The sequence below is a fragment of the Gadus morhua genome, chromosome 8 (assembly GCF_902167405.1).
Source record: "Gadus morhua chromosome 8, gadMor3.0, whole genome shotgun sequence".
Taxonomy (NCBI): domain Eukaryota; kingdom Metazoa; phylum Chordata; class Actinopteri; order Gadiformes; family Gadidae; genus Gadus; species Gadus morhua.
In genome coordinates, this window is record NC_044055.1 from 3,571,822 (window position 1) to 3,592,700 (window position 20,879).

A 20,879-nucleotide genomic window follows, 5' to 3' on the forward strand; every position below is an offset into this window, starting at 1 on the left:
CGGTGATCCTGGTGAGGAATATGCCCTGGTCAACCTGCTAAGCTGTCTCTACTGTCTCGTGGATTTTCTGCACTGCCTCCCAGCTCTTCCCCAGATGCGTCAGGTCCGTACCTAGCTGCTAACAGGCAAACATCACTCAACATCAGGTTCGATGTTGACGTACTTCGCCCCACAGCTCCTGAAGTACAACAATCGCTCCATCCCACCCTGTATTTCCACCATTAAGCAGCTAGGACTATTGCGTAGACCTCGATATATCCACAGAGGCTCAGGGAGAAACTTTATTTATGGTCAGCCTGCCGGCTTCATCACATCCTTCCGCTCCTCTCCTGTGGAAACTACGATCCCCCTGCAGCTTACAGCATCTAGCGCCCTCTGCTGTCCCATTCCGGCATTGACAACAAATATAAAAATACCCAAGACTAGGCAAAGTGGAAAATATGGAGTGCATCGCCGCGTATTACGGAGCTTGCAGAGACTTCCACCCTCAGCTCTGTCTCCTATCACCATGGAGCTGTTTAATGCACAATCCCTCACAAATAAATCTCTCCTCATAAATGACCATATTATAGAGAAAAGGCTTGACTTCATGTGCCTAACTGAAACCTGGCATAAACCAGCGGACTACTACGTGCTCAATGAAGCATGCCCACCTGGATACAACTACATGGAGAAAGCCCGCAGCTCTGGTCGTGGTGGTGGACTGGCCATCATACACCGGGCTGAACTAAAACTATCTCCTCTGCAAATGCCTGACCTGTCCTCAATGGAATGTCTGGCCTTCAAATGCAAACATCCATACCCCATGACAGTGCTTCTCATTTACCGTCCTCCAAAGCCAAACTCATCTTTTTTACCAGAGATAAGTGATCTGCTGACCTCACTCTGCAGTATCTCAACAAACATTGTCATTGTTGGTGATCTTAATATCCATGTCGACAACCCCTCCTGCCTGCAGATTTCCTGAATGTGCTTGAGTGTCTTGGCCTGCAGCAGCATGTTGAGGTCCCTACTCACACCAAGGGGCACACTCTGGATCTGGTCATTACTGACACTGCCCTAATAAATAACATACAGGTCTACGATCTTGGTGTATCTGACCACAAGGTGGTCTCAATGGCCTTTACTTTTATGCTGCCTACCACTACACTTAGGCGTCAAATGTCTTTTCGCAACTGGAAAAGAATTGACGCAGCCACTATGAGCATGGATCTCCAGCTCATCACCTGCCCAGCATCTGCATCAGCGGATGAATTAGTGGAGATCTATAATACCTCACTGAGCAGTGTTTTTGATCTCCATGCCCCGGTCAAATCACGTATTGTTAATTTCTCACGGTCTGCTCCATGGTTCACTCATGAACTGAGGAAAATGAAAACAGCTGGGCGTGTCTTGGAACGGCGATGCAGGCACTCTGGGCTCACAGTCCATGAAACATCCATATGTGTTTCAGTTGGTGAAAGCAGATGGGTCCTTAGCCAACAACAACTTTGAACCACCTTCGAAGCCAGAGATGAACACGGGTGACATAACCCATACCAGTGTAACACTGAATATTTCCCCACCTCAATTTGGGTTAACAACAGTCACCCACTACGCTGTTGAGTTCTGTGTCCTTGGAGATGATGTTTGGCATCAACAAATAGAGAGCAAGGCTGGAGATGTTACAGTGTCCGGCTTGAAGATTAATGAAGAGTATCAGTTCAGATGTAGAGCCTGCTGCGCAGTCGGCCTCGGTCCGGCCTGTGAAGATTGCCCTTTAATTAAACTCTTACCATCCAGTCCTCCAGAAAAACTACAAGTGGAATGTTATTCTACAGAGTTATCAGTCAGCTGGGAGAAACCATCTGAGCTTGGACGTGGAGTGGAGACCAAGCAATACATATTAGAATATGCTAAAACATCTCTAGAAGTGAACCCTGAAGAATGTATATGGAGCAAACCAATATTCAAAGCCAACGACTCCCAACTAGTCAAAGTCATTCCAGGGCTGCAGCCTTCAACGCGATACACTGTCCGGGTCAGATGTGACTGTGGAGTTTCTGGCCTTGGCAAAGAGGAATCAGTAGTTGTGTGCACAAAAAAGCTATCTGATAAACTGGCTGCATCAATCAAAGCATCGAGCAAGGAAATAAAACCTGGTTCTCCTTCAGTTTTCAAGTTACCCCTGAAGAAAAACGATATTAGGATAGATGGATGCAAGAGGTACACATTTGGCAAGGAAAGCATGAAGCCAAATCGCACTGTCATGTTTCTGGGGGCAACAGGTTCAGGGAAGTCAACTCTGATCAATGGAATGATCAACTACATCCTGGGCATAGATTGGAAAGACTCTTTCCGCTTCAAACTAATCAATGAGGATCAGTCGAGGTCACAAGCTGAAAGTCAGACTACCCACGTAACTACCTACGAAATCAACCACCGAGAAGGCTTCAAAGTTCCATATTCTCTGACCCTTGTTGACACTCCGGGTTTCGGGGACACAAGGGGAATAGAGAGTGACAAGGCCATCAGAGAGCAGATCAGGAGTCTCTTCACCTCGGCAAAGGGAGTCTTTGAGATAGATGCAATTTGTTTTGTCACCCAGGCCTCTCAAGTAAGACTAACAGCTTCACAGAAGTATGTGTTCGATTCGGTGCTGTCCATCTTTGGTAAAGACGTGGTGGAAAACATTTGCATTCTGGTCACATTTGCAGACGGTCAGCAGCCTCCTGTTCTTGAGGCGATCAATGCAGCCAAAATCCCATGTCCTAAAACCGACAAAGACCTTCCGGTGCACCACAAATTCAACAACTCTGCACTGTTTGCTGAAAATAAATCTTTCAGTGACAGAGCTGATCAAGACTCCAAATCATCAAAATATCCAGAAGAAAAAAATATGGATCTTAACAAGTTTGATGCAATGTTTTGGGCAATGGGGGCCAGCAGCATGGAAACCTTCTTCATTTCCTTGGGACACATGACGACCAAAAGCCTGCAGTTAACCAAAGAGGTTCTCAATGAGCGAAAGCAGTTGGAGGCGGCTGTGGAAGGAATCCAGCCCCAGGTACGGGCGGGGCTGGCGAAACTGGAACAGATCCGATCAACCAAACAACAGATCGAAAAGTACAACGCCGACATCGCTTTCAATGAAAACTTTCAATTTGAAGTTGAAATTATCAAGCCTGTTCAAATTCCTACCAACGAGGGAGAGTTCCTCACTAACTGTCAGGAGTGTAACATTACCTGTCATTCCCCCTGTTACATAACAGACGATGAACAAAAGTTTGAGTGTGCTGCCATGAAGGATGAGAAATGCACGGTTTGCCCTGGAAAATGTGTCTGGACCATACATTTCAACCAGAAATACAGGTGGGACTACGTCAAGGAGAAGCATATGAAGACGATACAACAGGTGAAAGACAAGTATGAAAAAGCCACTGAGGCGAAGATCACAGTCGAGGAACTGATTGGACACCAGGCAGAGGAGGTTCTCAATCTTCAGGATGAGATAATGTCCCTGATGGACACGTCGTCTCGCTGTATAGCTCGGCTGAAGGAGATAGCTCTGCGGCCTAACCCGCTGAGCACGCCAGAGTACATCGAGCTGCTCATTGAGGGAGAGAAGTCAGAGGGCAAAAAGGGTTACCTGGCACGGATTCAGTCTCTGGAAAACATGAAAGGAAATGCCCAAATCATGGTCAAGGCTTCCAAACGGGAGAAGCTCACTGAAATAGAGGAAGAATACATTGAGGATAGCCAGAAAAGAAAAGAAAAAAAGGGATTTAAGAGCAAAATGTGTGCTTTTTTTAAGGGTGACTGGCTCTGATGGGCTGGTGCTCCCAGGCCATTTTTTCTCTCCGGGGTCCTCCCTGAGGTCTCCTCCCTACTGGACATGCCTCGAACCCCTCCCTAGGGAGGCGCGCAGTGGGCATCTTTACCAGATGCCCGAACTGGCATAGGGTTAGGGCTAGTTTTAAGAAATAAAAATAACAAATGATTTCCACTGGGGATGGGCAACACAGTTTTTCTTGGATTAGACACCAAAACTGTTTATTTGAAAGCGATTGCATTCGTTTTAAATAGACATGTGTGATACTTTTTTTTTAATAGAACAGCAATTACAAAGCTTCTGTAATTTCAATTACAGGTCTTCTGTTTTTATAGTTTGTAGTAGTATCCTTCTTAATGTCCTTTGTTCGTTTCAGCTCCTTGTTTCTGCTGCAACTCGTTATGTTCATGTTTGAGGTATACGTTTTACAAATTTCAAAAAAGGTAAACAAATACAATTTAAATAATTACATGAGGGTGGATTCTCAAAACTGTACCATCATCAGTATTAGAAGTATTTGTTTCGATCCACCCATCCCTAACTTCCAAAGTAGGTGTTCACAGCAATTAGTCAGTTATTGAGATCCTTCTTTTTCTTCTACATTAACTAATTTGTTGCTTGTTCTTTGATATAATAACACAGATGCTGTTGAGGAAAAAAGAGTAAAGAAATTGTAATCAATATTTGTTGGGTGTAAATGTGATTATGAATATGTTAGAGGAAATAATAACAGAGGCTGTAAAAATAATATTTACATAAGTATAATCATCAGCTGTATGCCTGCTATATGTCATCTTACTCTTTAAAGAAAAATAATATTAAACAAAATAAAAGGTTGAAATGCGTCTGTATTTACTCAAGCCTATTTTTTGTTGGTTGTGTTGTGAAATTTTGAAAGTTAAGTTTTCTAAACTGGATCGGTAAAGAGTTGAACTCTTGGGGCCGTATTCAAACAGGATTTTAGGGCTAAAAGTAGGTCCTAAGGTCCTAACTGGCAAATTTAGGAGGAACTCCAAAAAATAATGGGCGTGTCACTCCTAAATTTAGGACTCCTAACTTTTTTCACTAAGAGCAATTCACAAAGCACCTAAGTCTAGGAGAGCTTAAAAGTCCTCAAGAGGACTCCTGACTCAGTAGGACCTATTCACAAAGAATCGTAAATGCCTGCGAGACGAAATGTTAGGGTATTAAACTTGTTGTGGAGTAAATCGCAATGCAATAACATCCCCGACTAACAGGAATAATCCGATTAGTCCCGAAATAAAATGTTTGGCCACACTACGTTATTTAGCAACAGGGGAAATGCAACTTTGCAATGCCGACGATTTAAAAATATCTCAACCATCAGTCAGCCGTGCCATAAACTTTCCTTTGGACATTCAACAATTACACAGGATCAAAGCCAACTTCATGGCAATTGCAGGTATGCCCGGTGTGGTCGGTGCCATTGACGGGACGCACATAAAAATAATTTCGCCATCAAAAGACGAGGACATGTTCGTCAATAGGAAGAAAGTGCATTCCATAAACACGCAGGTTGTTTTTCATGCAAATTGTAACATAGCCTTGTCATCCGTGAGTACGTTCGTGAGTACCGAAACTTGGCCCGGTCAGACCCCGAGGGCAGGCCCCCCCTTCCTGCCCTCGGGGTCCGACCGGGCCAAGTTTCGGTGCGGAGGTCCCAGTTAGGCCCTAGAATCAGGTATTCAAATTTCAGGGCGGTAGGACCTTCCTATCTCAAAAACTGTTTTTCCACCACATTCTGAACCATTAGGTCTTGCAGGCTACACTTCTGAGGGGCTTTGTCCAAATGACACTCCATTTGGGAAAACTTTTTTCCTCTAAGGGCTAGAACTCCAAATCTCGGATATGTCGTTCACGGGGCCCCGGGAAATGTGTGTAAACATTTTAACATCCCTAGCTATCTCGAAAAGGTCAGCAAAGGGGCGTGACCTCCAACAGTACAGTAAATGTACATAAGACAGAGGTTAGTTTCTAGTCCCCATTTTTTGTGGGATGGAGGTGTACATTTGTGGCTAAAGGTGTGTAGACACAGCTGGCCTGTGGCCACGTTTTTGAAGTCTGGGGTCAAAAGGTCAAAAGGAGCCGGCACCACGCCGCTTATGAGATAACAAAAAGTTAATGTGTGTTTCTCTCATAACTTTTTGTCATTATTAAAGAGAGGCCTGATTCTCAGATATGCATGTTGGATGGCTAGGGTGTAGGTCTGGGAAGAACTTCAGGCCAAAATCTTGCAAGCGAGCCGCTGGGTGAGTTGCAACGAGATGGAGCACTTGCTGAGTCATTTCCTGTAGTGCTGGAGCCACAGGTTGAAGCGTATGCATCATTTGAGACCCCCTATGATATATAAGAGACCCTATACAGCTTACTTAAATGATGTCGACTCAGTAACCTATTGCATCACTTCCTTTAGGGCTTCGGCCTCCTAATTGATCATTGCAGTAGGCTATAATTGAATACCCTCTTTCATATATATATGATACCTCCACCACTGGGACGTGGCAACAATTCTCCAAATCCATATGGGGAGGGGGGGATGCTTGTGGACAGTAGGGGTTTACCCTAGACATAAATAGGAAGTAAAATCATGAGAAGGAATGACCTCTCACAAATATTTATTGAATAAATTGTTTCAAATAACCCTCCCTCGTTAAATCAATGAGCTTGGTGTTTTGCTTTAAAAAATTAGTCTAAACTGCAGAAAATAAACACATCCAAGCTGCCTTTTAAGGATACCTTGGAATATCTGTCTATTTTTCAACCATCGGACCCTAGTTTACGACAAAAACAACCCAATTGACGGCAGCTCCTTTGCCGTGTGGTTTTTAGAGCCACGAGTATTAGAGTATGGAAAGCCAAGAAGGCCACAATCCGGCCCTAGAATGGCGCGGTAAAAGTGCAAAACCGCACAGAAAAATGTTTAGGTGAAACCTGTGGGCAGAGACTACAGAGAAATTCAAATATGGCAGTGGGGGAACTAAAAGATGGGGTGGAGTATAAGAACTCCAAATATGGTGGTGGGGAAACTACAAAATTATCAAAGCCTAAAAACTCCACAGAACTCTTATCTGTACTGCTGGAATATGTGGTATTTTATGGCATAGGGCCACCACTCACTTACAGTAGAACACACTCTCTATCTCTCTCCTCTGTCCTGTGTGTATATATCTATACACACATATATATATACACATATATATATAGATATGTGTATATATATATACGTGTATATATGTGTGTATATATATATATCAGAGCTGTCAAGCGATTAAAATATTTAATCGTGATTAATCGCATTAATGCCATAGTTAACTCACATTAATCGTGATTAATCGCAAATTAGTTTTCTATGCTAAATATCCCTTGATTTCTTTGTCCCATTAATTATTCTCGTTTTAATTCTCTTATCAACATGGTGAAGTGCATCGGCTTGCCTTGTGCAAATGATTTTTTATTGATAACAACATTGGCATATACAGATCAAAACAGGAAGATACAAAAAAAGAGCCTATAGTGCAATCAAAATCTGAGCAGTCGTTTAGACTGCTTTGAACAAATGTCATTTGAACATAGCAGTCAGGCTACTGCTTCTTTGTTTTGAGCCAAAATAAATTAAATAAAAGATTTGCGTTAATCGCGCGATAAAAAAATTGACGCCGTTAAAATTGGTTTGCGTTAATGCCGTTAATAACGCGTTTAACTGATATCTAATATATCTATATATATATATATATATATATATATATATATATATATATATATATATCTATATCTATATCTATATATATATATATATATATATATATATATATGTGTGTGTATATATATATATATATATGTGTGTATATAAATATGTGTATATGTGTGTATATATAAATGTGTACATGTATATATATGTGTATATGTGAGTATATATATATGTGTATACATATGTATATATATATATATATATATATATATGTGTATATATATGTATATATATATATATATGTATGTACGCATATGTGTATGCGTATGTGTATTTATATCTGTGTTGCTCCCTAATATTGATTAATATAGTGTAAGCTCAGATATTGGCTCTCTGTACTCCTCTCTCTCAGTCTCTCTGTCTTTGTCCCTAACTTCTTCTTGAAACTCTAGCTGTGAAATGTCTGACCCGAGGAGTAGACATTTCACAGCTCGTGGTTTCTTCCTACACCTGAGCTTTATCAGACCATTTTTTGCGCCCCTTCCAGGTGGTATCCTGCCCCTGCGACGATCAGCAGGCTACTTTCAGCTGTTGCCGCATCACCCCTGGCTGCAACCATTACAGATATGGCAGATAAGTAACCCGGTTCACTTGCACCTCTATGTAACCAGTGTGGGGAAATGTCACTTTCTACGTGAAGTAGTTCAAAGTTCAGTTCACCAATTTTAAAATGAACTAGTTCAGTTAAACGTTCACAATTCAACATTTTGAACTACGTTCACAGTGCCAAAAAATGAACTAGTTCATAGTTCTTTTTTTTCAATATGTTGCTGTGAGCTATTATTTTTTTCCGGTATTTTGAACATTGAGCCCCTGTGTTGTTTGTCTAGGTCTAGAGTGGTTGAATAGAGTATCGTAGCAAAATACAGTTTCTATAGTGTTTGATTGCACATTAAGCGCATTTTGTAAATCCCATTGATTTCTGTTATAAGACTCTTTGCTCGTTGGCCGGAAACGGAAAGGGGGGTGTTCACGTTTTGTAATGGTCTTTTCGCTCGGTTCTAGCCCTACGGTTGAGACAGAGAACCGAGCGAAAAGACTACAACCAAACGTAAACAGCCCCCCTTTCCGTTTCCGGCCAACAAGCAATGATTCTAGGTCCTAAACCATGGTCAGGGTGGGTGAACTAGGTTACACTGGTGTAGCCTATAGTTAGTTCTTCTTGATTGATTTCCCACAATCAATTTAAACCAGGGCTTGAAAACGGAATTATTTTTCAATCGTTCCGCTCCGAACGGAACCGGTATATTTAACGTTTTCGTTCTTGCGTTCCGCCACCAACATATCGATCCTGAACCGGTTCGGAACGTAAAATAACGTTTGTTCTTAACGTTCCGGCAGTGTTATTGTGCCTAGTCTATTTTTGTGGTCGATAAAAGGGTGACCAGATATGTCGCTTTGTGCGGGACAGTCCCGCATTTCCATTACTTTGTACACGTCCCGCAAATTGAGACGTTGTCCCGCATTGTTATTAGGGCTGGCCCGAATTATTCAAATACTCGTTGGGAAAATTAGTATTCAAAGATCAGTATTCTGAGCTTTGTTGTTTCACGTACGTGACGTTACCAGAGAAAGGGAGGCAAACTATAAGCGACACCAAGCAGAGAAGCGAGAGAGGTGGAGGAAGAATAGATATCTTGTTTCCCTTTACTTTATAACAACATGAGCAGGATCTCGGGAGGAAAATAAATGCTTGGTGAAATGCTAACCTTAGCTTAGTTGTTTGTTTACGTTCCCTGTACAATCAACTGTGACTGGCTTGCTGCAGAGCGTGAGACGTCTTGCGTCCAGCCCTAATTGTTATTGACAGTCAGACTCGATTTTTTAAATAAGTGTTTTATAATCTTGCATTTATCAAATAGCTGTGTGTAGACAGCAGTGAGGGCTGTCATCAGGGAGCGGGCGGGCTGTTTCATCATGTCAATGATCTTGGACCCGGACGCATGTTAAGGGCACGCCCACCAACAAGAAACAATGCAAAGGCGATATAGTGGACTCGGTTAATTTAGCTCACGTTACCTTTGTCGAAGATAGAGCTCAGTGCAACTGTAGCTTCCAAATCGCCTCTCGCCAGGGTGGTGGTGGGAATTTGTGACAACTGAGCTTGGCGGGCGGCGAAGTGAACGCGGCAACCGGAAATATTTTTATTTTTTCATGAAATAGGCTATGCTTTTGTGAAATTGTATAGGCTATATAGAGAACGAAAAAAAACGTTAACCGGTTTTGGGGATTTCAGAGTAACGTTTCTGTTCCGGAACAGTTGAAGACCATTGGTTTTCGTTTCCGTTTCTTGTAAAATTCCGTTCGTTTTCGGTTTTTGTTTTCGTTCCTTGAACCGGTTCGGAGCCCTGATTTAAATCAAAGCTGAAATTTTTTTTTATAAACAGAAGAACTTTAAAGATGTCTATTTAAGGAAACCTCTGTGTTATCGGCAAACCTGAAAATTAAAATAAAGCATTGATAAGGTAGTAAAAGTCACACAGCCATGTAAATATTTATGGTTTATTGTCAGAGCCATATTGTAGGCCTACATACACAACAGAGCCAATACAGATACAAAAGCATCAAGAATCCAGTATTTCTGTTGATGATCGATTCACTGTAATCGTAAGGAAAAATACAACATGATTATCTATAAAATATCACCTCGTGGTCCAAAATCAAACTGAAGGCAAAGGGCAGCAGTATAAAATGTACAGCTAGTGGATACACCATCAATCACAAACCAGACATTGCACATTACAACTCGACAGAAGATGGCGTTACTTAAAGTGTACACAATATACAATAAGGCACAGACGGCAAAGAGCTTTGGATGGACCGACCGCCCGCGGTGCTCCTGGGAAATGTAGTTCTGCTCCTGAAGAAATGTAGTTCAGACATGAATAAACCTGCGACCAATCAGAAACAAACCACGAGTCCGAAAAACGTTTTGTAGCAGAGAGTACACTATAGAATAAAGAGTACGGTTTAAATAAGACCGACTGGTTATCCTTACACCGATGCAGTAGAGTATGGATGATTCGTATCCCTTCTGTGATACAAACTCTCTCTATGAACTGATTAGGATTCACAAAATGCCGTCGAGACGCCAGTGTGGATGTAGGACTCGACATAGGTCCTTGTGAACGCATTAAGGAACATCGGTGGGACAGGAGAGACGGCAGCGTCTCGAGAACAACGAGAGGGATACCTGGATTGACAGCGAGCTCGGTCCTGATTGAGAGTCCTCAAGGCCGGCACAGCAGGGTCCTGTGAGATCCCAGCATGGTTTGAAATGTTCAAGGCGGCTGCATAAGGATGTACATTTACAAACAGACCTGGATATAGCTCGACACAAGGCCCACACTCAAATCCTGCTTTGTAAGTACTTTCTTTTTTTCTTTTTACAAATTCTCTGCTTGTTTTTTTACATTCTGACAGCCAAAAGACCCACCCACACACAAAAAGAAACTCAGACACACACACACACACACACACACACACACACACACACACACACACACACACACACACACACACACACACACACACACACACACACACACACACACAGTATAGTAACAGCCCGTGAAGTGTGACAGCACCTAGCATATAGAAAACAAAATGAGCAGTTTAACTTGAAACAAAAAGACTTTCCCACAGAATCAAAGTCCCCACTCCACCAACAATACCAAGTCAAGTTCGCTCCTTTCCTGACACAATATTTTCCTTCAAGGTGAGGATAAGGGTGAAGTTCAGGCTAACCGTAACCCCAACCCTTAACGACAACTGTGATTCTTTGAAAATAACGAATTTCTGTAAATCCGGGTCAGGGTTAGATAGTCTAACCTTAGTGTCAGAGTCTAGGGTCAGAGTCTAACCTCAGGATCAGAGTCTAACCTCAGGGTCAGAGTCTAACCTCAGGGTCAGAGCCTAACCCTGACCCCAACTGTGGTTAACAACGACCTATGTACATGAGTTTGGTTCGTGCTGGGGATGTGGTGGTTTTTTGCCTCCATGACGCCAGGCTCCTCCCCCTCTTCGGGTCCTGGCCCGTCAGACGCCGGGCGCTGTACCCACACAGCGCCCGGGTCAGAGGTCAAAGTTCAGAGGTCCTGGGGGTCACCAGGGGGTCACCAGGCGCTGCTCTGGCTGCCGTGGCTGCTGAGCGACTGGGGGTTGCTGTGGCGTTTCATCACCATCATGCTGATGTAGGCCTTCATCAGTTTAGCGATGTCCATCACCTGGAGGGGGATCATAGCATGGTCAGAGGAGATTAGGTTGGATGAGAGCAGGTTAGGGTTAATCTGGAAGCTGGGGAGTAGGGTCAGGGTTTTGGAATCGTTAATCTAGGAACTAGGGACTAGGGTCAGGGCGGTGGATTAGGGTTAATCTAGGAGCTAGGGAGTAGGGTTAGGGTGTTGGATTAGGGTTAATCTAGGAGCTAGGGAGTAGGGTTAGGGTGTTGGATTAGGGTTCATCTAGGAGCTAGGGAGTAGGATTAGGGTGTTGGATTAGGGTTGATCTAGGAGCTAGGGAGTAGGGTTAGGGTGTTGGATTAGGGGTAATCTAGGAGCTAGGGAGTAGGGTTAGGGTGTTGGATTAGGGGTAATCTAGGAGCTAGGGAGTAGGGTTAGGGTGTTGGATTAGGGGTAATCTAGGAGCTAGGGAGTAGGGTTAGGGTGTTGGATTAGGGGTAATCTAGGAGCTAGGGAGTAGGGTTAGGGTGTTGGATTAGGGGTAATCTAGGAGCTAGGGAGTAGGGTTAGGGTGTTGGATTAGGGGTAATCTAGGAGCTAGGGAGTAGGGTTAGGGTGTTGGATTAGGGTTGATCTAGGAGCTAGGGAGTTGGATTAGGGTTCATCTAGGAGCTAGGGAGTAGGATTAGGGTGTTGGATTAGGGTTGCTCTAGGAGCTAGGGAGTAGGGTCAGGCCTGTGGGTTTGATCAGAACAGGTTAAGGGTCAATCTAGCCGTCAAGGTTAGGGCGTTAGGCTAGGGTTCTTCAGCAGTAAGGGGTGAGGCTAGGGTGGGTCTGAGATAGTTGACGGTTAGTTAAGGGTTGTTCTAGAGGTAACCCGGTGTAACTACCCCTGTTGCCACCCTCCTCGACAAGGAGTTTAAGACGACGGAAACAGAGTCTCCAGGGGCCTGGGTACGTACCAGAGGGGTCTCGAAGAGCAGCTCACGGCCCTCCACGGCGATCTTGTAGGCGTTGGGCAGCGGGGCCCCGAAGGAGAGGATCTGCTCGTAGGGGAACACCTCCAGGGGCCAGGGCTCCCCGCGCTTGTAGAGCGACACGGCCTGCCGGCTGACGCCCAGCCACAGCTCGCTGGGGAACGCCTCGTCAGTGCTCTGCAAGGGCACGGGCAGGGGGTGAGGTGCATGCTGGGAGACGGAGGACTTAGAGGCATGCTGGGAGATGGAGGACTGTACGACGCGCTTTTAATGTACTGTGAAGTACTGGCACTGGGCCACTTTATAGTGTATGCTGTTTGCCCGGTTTATTCAGTTTTTCCTTACTTTAGCATCTATTTCTGTGTTCCTTAGCACTGCTTTGTATTTTTATTAGGGATCGGCTGATACCGATTTTTTAGGGCCGATACAATACCGATATTTTTTCATCAGCCTTAGCCGATACGCCGATACCGATGTTCTTGAGCCGATATAAAGTATATATATATTTTTTTAAAAGGAACATTGATTGAACTTCAATGTAAAAAACAATATTTAACAAATAGTAAAAACAGGTGAGGTAGAACAAGTAAGAACAAGTAGATGAACAATATTTAACAAATATTAAAACAGGTGAGGTAGAACAAGGAAAAAAAAAAAAAAAAAAAAACGTGGCGAAAAAAATATCGGCGAAAATCAGCCGCGTATCGGCCGATACCGATACACGTAAAAACCGCGAATATCGGCCGACCGATATATCGGTAGATCCCTAATTTTTATTGTCTTGCATTATATCCAGTGTCTTCCCATGCTGCTTTGTTGTAACACAGGAAATTCCCCTTTGGGGGATTAATACAAGTTTTGATCCATCTATCTATCCATGAAGACGGTGACACGGTGAATACGGCGGCGTCCCTCACCTCGACGTTGAAGAGCGTGGAGCCGTAGCCCGCCCACTCCTTCACCAGCGCCATGTACTTCCCCATGGCCTGCTCCTGGTTCATCCCCACCAGCCGCCGCCACTTGTCCAGCACGCTGGCGTGCACCGCCGCCGTCTCCTCGCGCAGCCACGCCTCCAGCGAGTTCTCCTCCTCCAGCAGCTTCTGCCGGCTCAGCGAGCCGCTCCGGAAGCTCCTCCTCAGCGTTCCCTCCAGGAAGCTGGAGCGCTTCCTCTCGCCAGTCCCGGAGGAGCGATCCGACACCGAGCCGGCGCCCGGGGCGAAGGTCTTGGCCGAGTTCTGCACGCGGGCGCGGAGCCGCGCCACGGGGAACACCTGGGCCATGTCTGGGAGGGGGGCCGGGGAGCCGTGGTCCCCCAGGAGGTACTGCAGCCGCAGGGCCGCCAGGAACTGGAGCGTCTCCTCAGGGGCCGGGTAGCGGCCGCGGATCACAGCCTCATGGGCCTGGAGGGGGAGAGGGGGGGAGGGGGAGAGGGGGAGGAGGACCAGGAGGAGAGGAGGGGGGGAGGAACAGGAGGAGAGAGGGGGGGAGGTGGAGGAGGACCAGGAGGAGGAGCAGGAGAGAGGGAGGAGGGGGAGGAGCAGGAGAGAGGGAGGAGGGGGGGGGGAGGGGGAGGAGGACCAGGAGGAGAGGGGGGAGGGGGGGAGAGGAGGGGGAGGAGGAACAGGAGGAGAGGGGGAGGACCAGGAGGACCAGGAGGAGAGGGGGGAGGGGGGGAGGACCAGGAGGAGAGGGGGGAGGGGGAGGAGGAGAGGGGGAGGAGGAGAGGGGGGAGGAGGAGATGGGGGAGGAGGACCAGGAGGAGAGGGGGAGGAGAGGGGGGAGGGGGAGGAGATGGGGGAAGGGGGGAGAGAGGGGAGGAGGACCAGGGAGAGTGGGGAGGAGGAGATGGGATGGATGGATGATAAATGATGGATAGAAGGACACAGATGGAGAGATGGATGAGAGATTAATGGATGCAGTGGTGGACAGAGATGGACATAGAGATGGATGACAGATAACGGATAGATGACAGAGATGGATAGAGGAAGAAGATGTCAGTTAAGGTTCCATGTATGGGGGGGGGGGGGGGGTGTGGACAGAAATTTATATTGATTACGAGCAAGAAAACTGATTGAAGATTCTTACTTAATTTTTGGGCGTTTATTGTTATTGTAATATCTAAGAACGGTACAAAAAAGTAACAGTGATGGGTAGTAAGGCGTTGCAAGTGACGCAAATGAGTAAAAAAGTAATTTTTCCGGGTAAAGAGTACTTTTCCCGCTCCTATTTTAAGTAATTTAACTCTAGTAAATATTTTATTTAGAATTCTACACTTTACTCAATTACATTTTCCATGGTGCCTTCATTAAAATGAGTATTTTGATAAACACATTATCTTCGTTGACTGTAATACAAGCGTACACGTTAGCGACGTGCCCTCCCTAGGTCGCAACGTTGCTGCGATTCCATAGCCGAGGAGACGAGTCGACCGTTACGTTGGGACTGAGGACTAGAAGCGCCATGGATGCAGATGCGCAGGAAGATATTTTCGGCAGGGGGTTTATATAATTAGAAAGATGCTCTGTATTCTGCAGACCACTCTCGAACTTGTTCGTCGTTGTTGTGTCTGGCTGTGAGTGTGCGTGCATGCTGTGCGTAGGCTGGATCGCAATCGCGTGAAGACAAATCTGATTGGATAATCAGCTAACCAAACCAGCCTGGTTGGTGTTTCATTTGTTGTGTTCCTACAAAAGCTCTTGCCTTTTGTCATATGCACAGATATAATTTACGTTTTTTATTGTACGTATTGTTGTATGTATGTTTAATGAACAATGCACACAATGAAGCAACTTGGGAAGAAATGGTTTAAGAGTGCATCTTTTTCCAAGCCCTCCAATACAAAAATGTTAAGTAACTTGTTATTTGAGTATCTCTATAATAAAGTACTTTTTTACTCGGTAGGTTTTCAAATCGGAATATTTACTTTTACTCAGGTCGATTTCGAAGGAGGTAATTGTACTTTTACTTGAGTATAGATTTTCAGTACTCTACCCACAAATGAAAAACACATATCAGCACTTGGTGAGCTGGCGTTCGGGCCTCACCTGCTCGAACATGAAGGCGAACTCCACGCTGTCCCTGGGAACGCCGTCGGTGTCCAGGAAGCAGTACAGCTTGAAGTAGAACCTCCAGCCGGTGGCCTGGGGGTCCTGGCCAGCTGACAGCCTGCAGAACACGGGAGGAACCGGTCAGCGGAACCAGCGCACCCTCACCCGACCGTCACACACAATCTCACACTGACAAGCGATTACCTCCCCTTGTACGCCCTGGCACTTAAAAATGTTACTTATGCCTTGTGTAACATCTTATCCTAGCTATCCCTGTTGTGTACGGGGAATGGGTGAACCTAGCGATTGTTATTGCTTGACACTTGGTTCTATGAACATGTACCGACAGTGAACTGTACCGACAGTGAAATATTGTTGTTTGTCTTTCTTCTGACAAAATGAAAGTGAAACAAATGAAAATAAGAGCTTCTGCTAAATGTAAATGTAATTGTGGATGAGTCCAGAGAGGGGTAGAGGAGACGTACTTCTCAAACTTGGCGAGCACGTCGGCCACCACGGCGCGGCCCTCGATGGCCTTGTCCACGCTGTCGTTGTGCTCGAACAGAGCGAACATGTTCCTGCTGCCCTCCATCGCCAGGCCCCAGGTCAGCTTCTTCACCACCTGGGACGCACACAGACACACCATTGTAACACCGGACCCCCTGGTGAGCTGCGGAGCTCAGATGGGTCTCAGATCCGGGCGGATCAGTGTGTCTGCACCCACCTCGCCGGCGGTGGTGTGGGAGTTGATGGTGATCTTGCAGGACCCCCCGCCGTGGCAGTGCACCATGGTGGTCATCTCCTGGCAGGCCACGATGGCCCGGATCTCCTCCTGCGCCGGGACGTGCTCCCGGGTGCGGGTCTTCTTCAGGGAGTCCAGGGCGAACGAGGCGTAGCGCTCCATCTCCGAGTTGGGGGACAGCTCTTTCGTCCTACGGGACAAAGGAGGAGGAGTTAGGTTAATGATCCGCTGGGTTAAAGCAGGGGTCACCAACACAGGGCCCGCGGGCACCATGGCGTCCGCAAGGACCACATGAGGCGCCCGCAGGCCTGTTCTGAACATACCACTACTCATTCTTGAACAACTCTTTCCCACCATTTTTTAAGTCATTGTTGATAATTATTGTGAGAAATCATTTACATGACTTAATTAATTAACATGTCTTCACATAGATGAGTATCAATAATCATTAATAGTTATGTATAACTAAAGACAAACTGAGCTAATTTGTTATTTCAGAAGAGTGTATAGAACTGGGTGCCCTTCGTATGACTCAGTGCCCATGAAGTAGCTCTCAGGTTCATAAAGGTTGGTGACCCCTGGTTTATGGGGATTAAAGTTAAAGTTTGAGGTCTGTATCGTGACCTCCCCTACTGGCATGAGGAGTGTCTTCCCTCTAGTTCCTCTAGAGTAGACCTCTTGGTAAGGTAGTGAGGTCCTGACAAGGAGCCAAAGGGATGAACTGCGGAACTTCTTTCTACTTGTGGGAATAATCCCCTTGGGATCAATACATATAGTGTGCAGCCTCTACTCTTTAAAGAGAGTAATAACCCAGAGAGATACACAAGATTATTTAGGGGGGTTTGAACGCAGAACACATCAACAGAGAGTCAGACCAACAGCCTAACTATTAAGCTATCGCCCCCCTCTCGCACAAGAGGGAGCACTGGCACGCCTCCCCCTGTCCCTCCCATGCCTCCCCCTTCTCCCTCCCCCATCTCCCTCCCATGCCCCCCTCCATGCCTGCTCCCCCCTCCCCTCACCTCTTGAGGTGGAACTTGAGGTAGCGGAGCACGCCGCGGCTGGGCAGGAAGGTGCAGGCCATGCAGGCCAGGATCCTCCAGCTGCACAGGTTCCCGGGGCCCCCGGGGTGGGGGGGCCGCGCCGTCTGCTTCACCAGCTGGCAGTACAGCTCGTCCCTCAGGGGCCGCAGCTCCTGGCCCGTCCGCAGGACCCCCTGGATGACGGGCAGGGGGTCCGCCACGCCCTCCAGGTGCTGCAGCGAGGCGAACACCTTCAGCGCCTCGTCCTGCAGGGTGGTGGGGCCCTTGGTCCTCAGGGCTGGGGGGCGGGTCAGGGGGCGGAGTCAGGGGGGGGGAGGGGCGGAGTCAGGGGGGGCGGAGGAGAAGGAGGGGGCGGGGTCAGGGGGGCGGAGTCAGGGTGGGGGAGTGGGCAGGGGTGGAGGGGCGGGGTCAGGGGTGGAGGAGGAGGGGTCAGGGGTGGAGGAGGAGGCGGGGTCAGGGGGGCTGAGTCATGGGTGGAGGAGGAGGGGGCAGGGGGAGGAGGGCGGAGTCAGGGGTGGAGGGGCGGGGTCAGGGGGGCGGAGTCAGGGGTGGAGGAGGGGTCAGGGGTGGAGGGGCGGGGTCAGAGTCAGGGGTGGAGGAGGTGGGGTCAGAGGGGGGATGGAGTGGGAGGGGAGGCGCGGAGGAGGAGGGGAGGAGAGGTCAAGGGTGGAGGAGGGAGGGTGAGGGGGGAGGGGCGGGGTGGAGGGGAGAAAGGGGAGGAGACGAGTCCAGAGGTTGAGGATGTGTCGCGTATGAACAGCAGAACATGAGAGCACTCACTGGCGCTGTCCACCGTGAGTGCTTACAAATCCATCAGAAGATTAACATCGTTGGAGAGGCTGAGAGACGTGTTGATGGAGTCAATGGGTTTAAAGAAAGGGAAGCAAGGCATCAGCGTGGATGAACAAATGAGTGGACGAGTGGATGCGTGGTGAGTGATGAATGGACGAGTGATGGGTGGATGAATGATGAGTGATGAGTGATGGGTGGATGGTTGGTTTGAGGGGTGGATGTTTGGTTTGAGGGGTGGATGAGGGGGGGGTGGGTGCGGGGGAGTGAGGGACAGACGGTTGGAGGCTGATGGGGTCGGCGGTGATGGAGACTCACAGCTGAGATGGATGTCCCCGTAGGGGAGGGGCAGCAGGGGCGAGTGGAGCGGGTGGTGGCTGTGACGGAGGATGGGGTTCCTCTTGTAGATCTGCTCCACCACCTCAGAGTTCAGACAGTTCTCCTGGACACACAACCACGGGGCGAAGAGTCAGCATGGAGCCCCGATCTGAGAAATGTCCTTCCTCCTGGTCTCTAAATCATCTGCCGTGATTGCTTAACGTGAAGGAGGATTTCCCTCAACTTAGTGGTGCATGTGAACACACTTTGAGGATGTCAAGATGTGAAGTAGAATGAACCTATCACAACTGATCCGTTGCCTGAAAGCAGAGCAAGAAATTGAGTTGACCTGTTGCTCTATGACATGGATCTCAACTATCTAACCCATACCTGTTCCTCTATGACTAGATCTCAACTATCTAACCCATACCTGTTCCTTTATGACATGGATCTCAACTATCTAACCCCTACCTGCTCCTTTATGACATGCATCAGCCTTCACTTTAATTTGAAGAAATGCCGGTAAGATACAGGGTTAGATACATGACAGAAGGTCCTTCATCAGTCCGGATGGTCCCCAAGGCCCCTCACCTTGATGTGGTGGATGATCTGCTACATGGGCGTGTCTCTGTACTGTCCAACCCCAGGCCCCTCACCTTGATGTTGTGGATGAGCTGCTGGGTGGGAGTGTCGATGGGCGCCTTGGAGTCGATGACGGTCTGGATGGCGCCGGCCCAGCGGGACGCCTCCGTCAGCAGCTTGGTGTAGAGGCGGTACGAGTGCCTCCGCCCGAACACCGTCACGTTCCAGTAGCCTGCGGACGGAGCACACGCACCCGTTGGTCACCTGCTCCTGACTCCAGGCCCCAGAAGGAGACCTCGTGGGGTTTAGCGCTAGGGATGAACTCAGCTGGTTCGATCTAGAATCACTTTGTTGAAGTGTACTAGATTCACATTTACATTCAGGGCATCCAGCAGATGCTTTCGTCCAAAGTGACTTACAATAAGTACATTTGTCAGAAGAAAGAGAAACAAAAATATATCTGTCGGTACAGTAAGGATGTTCATAGAACCAGGTGCCACGCCCTAACAATCGCTAGGTTAACCCATTAACCTAGCGACACAACAAAGATAGCTAGGAGAAGATGCTACACAATGCTAAGTAAAACAGAGAGTTAGGATAAGATGCTAAATGATCCTAAGTACTTTTTCTTAAGTGCCAGGACGTACAACATACAACAAGTGCGTGAGAAGGGGGGAGGTAAGGGGGGAGGTAAGGGGGGAGGCTTTGCAGAGTCTAGGTGTACTCTGAACGAGTGAGTTCTAGATCTGATGTTTTATGCACTACTGCTCTTAAAGGCCCACTATGCAACTTTTTTAGCCAAAATTACATTAAGTATGCAGGTTGAGAGTTATGCTGATGGTTCTGCATCAATTTCTGGGTCGATTGGTGGGTGTGTCATTTACCCATGTCGCCTCTCCAGTGAAAAAGCGCATATGCAACTTGATCTGTTCGGACCGAGCCAATCCGGATGTGACGCAGCGGAAGTATCCTCGAAAATGTAGTCAGATTGTAGTTTTGAAAATGCTTTACGGCACAGACACACACCCATACATGGCACCGGCTAGATATAAACAGCCAGTTGCGAGGCAATTGTTGCATTCAAATTGAAAGTACCCTTGGGTGAACTTTGTCCTTGTGGTATTCTTGATGTTGATAGTCTCTGTACAAATGTGTTTGCTCAACCATTTTGTTGTGAGCCCTGTAAAAATTGTTTTCTCTTGTTGCTTGCTTGGTTGCAACCATATAAACACCTTTGTTTCCATTGGTGTTTTGCTGTTCGTCTGTCTCGTCCCCCAGATACAGACTGAATCCCCGAATCCAGGTTCTTGTTTATTTAGATTATTATGTTGGCCAACACTCTCACACTGATTGTTCTGTTCAACCTAAGATAAAACAATTATAATCTAGGATATAAATTCTCCCCGTCAACTATAAAAAGGATGGCTTTATGTTTATTGCAATACAAATACACCATTTTAAAAATGTATAACCTTGCCTACAATTTATGAACATTTACTTCGGACATGGCTCCACGCATTCGCCGGCTTCTTTGAAAACAAATGCACATGGCTCGCGTAGAAGTGCATGGGGAAGGGTCGTCAACGAGTTGTTACGACAGTGTTGTAAAATATCTACTA

The 20,879-nt window shown here is 46.9% G+C and overlaps 3 protein-coding genes across 3 annotated transcripts in view; 2 read left to right on the top strand and 1 right to left on the bottom strand.

Moving 5' to 3' along the window:
* LOC115548598 (verrucotoxin subunit beta-like) overlaps positions 1–20,879 on the top strand; it is a 205,966-nt gene that overhangs the window by 22,115 nt on the left and 162,972 nt on the right. The window lies entirely within an intron of this gene.
* Positions 1,472–3,808, top strand: LOC115548595 (uncharacterized). The gene has a single exon (XM_030363344.1). It carries the CDS (start codon positions 1,514–1,516, stop codon positions 3,806–3,808), a length of 2,295 nt encoding a protein of 764 aa, XP_030219204.1. The 5' UTR covers positions 1,472–1,513.
* Positions 10,069–19,517, bottom strand: LOC115548596 (unconventional myosin-X-like; the record flags this gene model as incomplete). Its single annotated transcript, XM_030363345.1, has 10 exons — positions 10,069–10,440; positions 10,774–11,806; positions 12,725–12,916; positions 13,657–14,139; positions 15,784–15,904; positions 16,272–16,408; positions 16,511–16,718; positions 17,551–17,848; positions 18,679–18,802; positions 19,335–19,517. Coding segments are annotated over 9 exons (1,857 nt in total), but the record flags the coding sequence as incomplete, so codon positions are not given.

What these genes read in the sequence shown, in the direction of transcription:
- LOC115548595 (XM_030363344.1), top strand. Translation starts at nt 1,514, where the DNA reads ATGAACACGGGTGACATAACCCATACCAGTGTAACACTGAATATTTCC.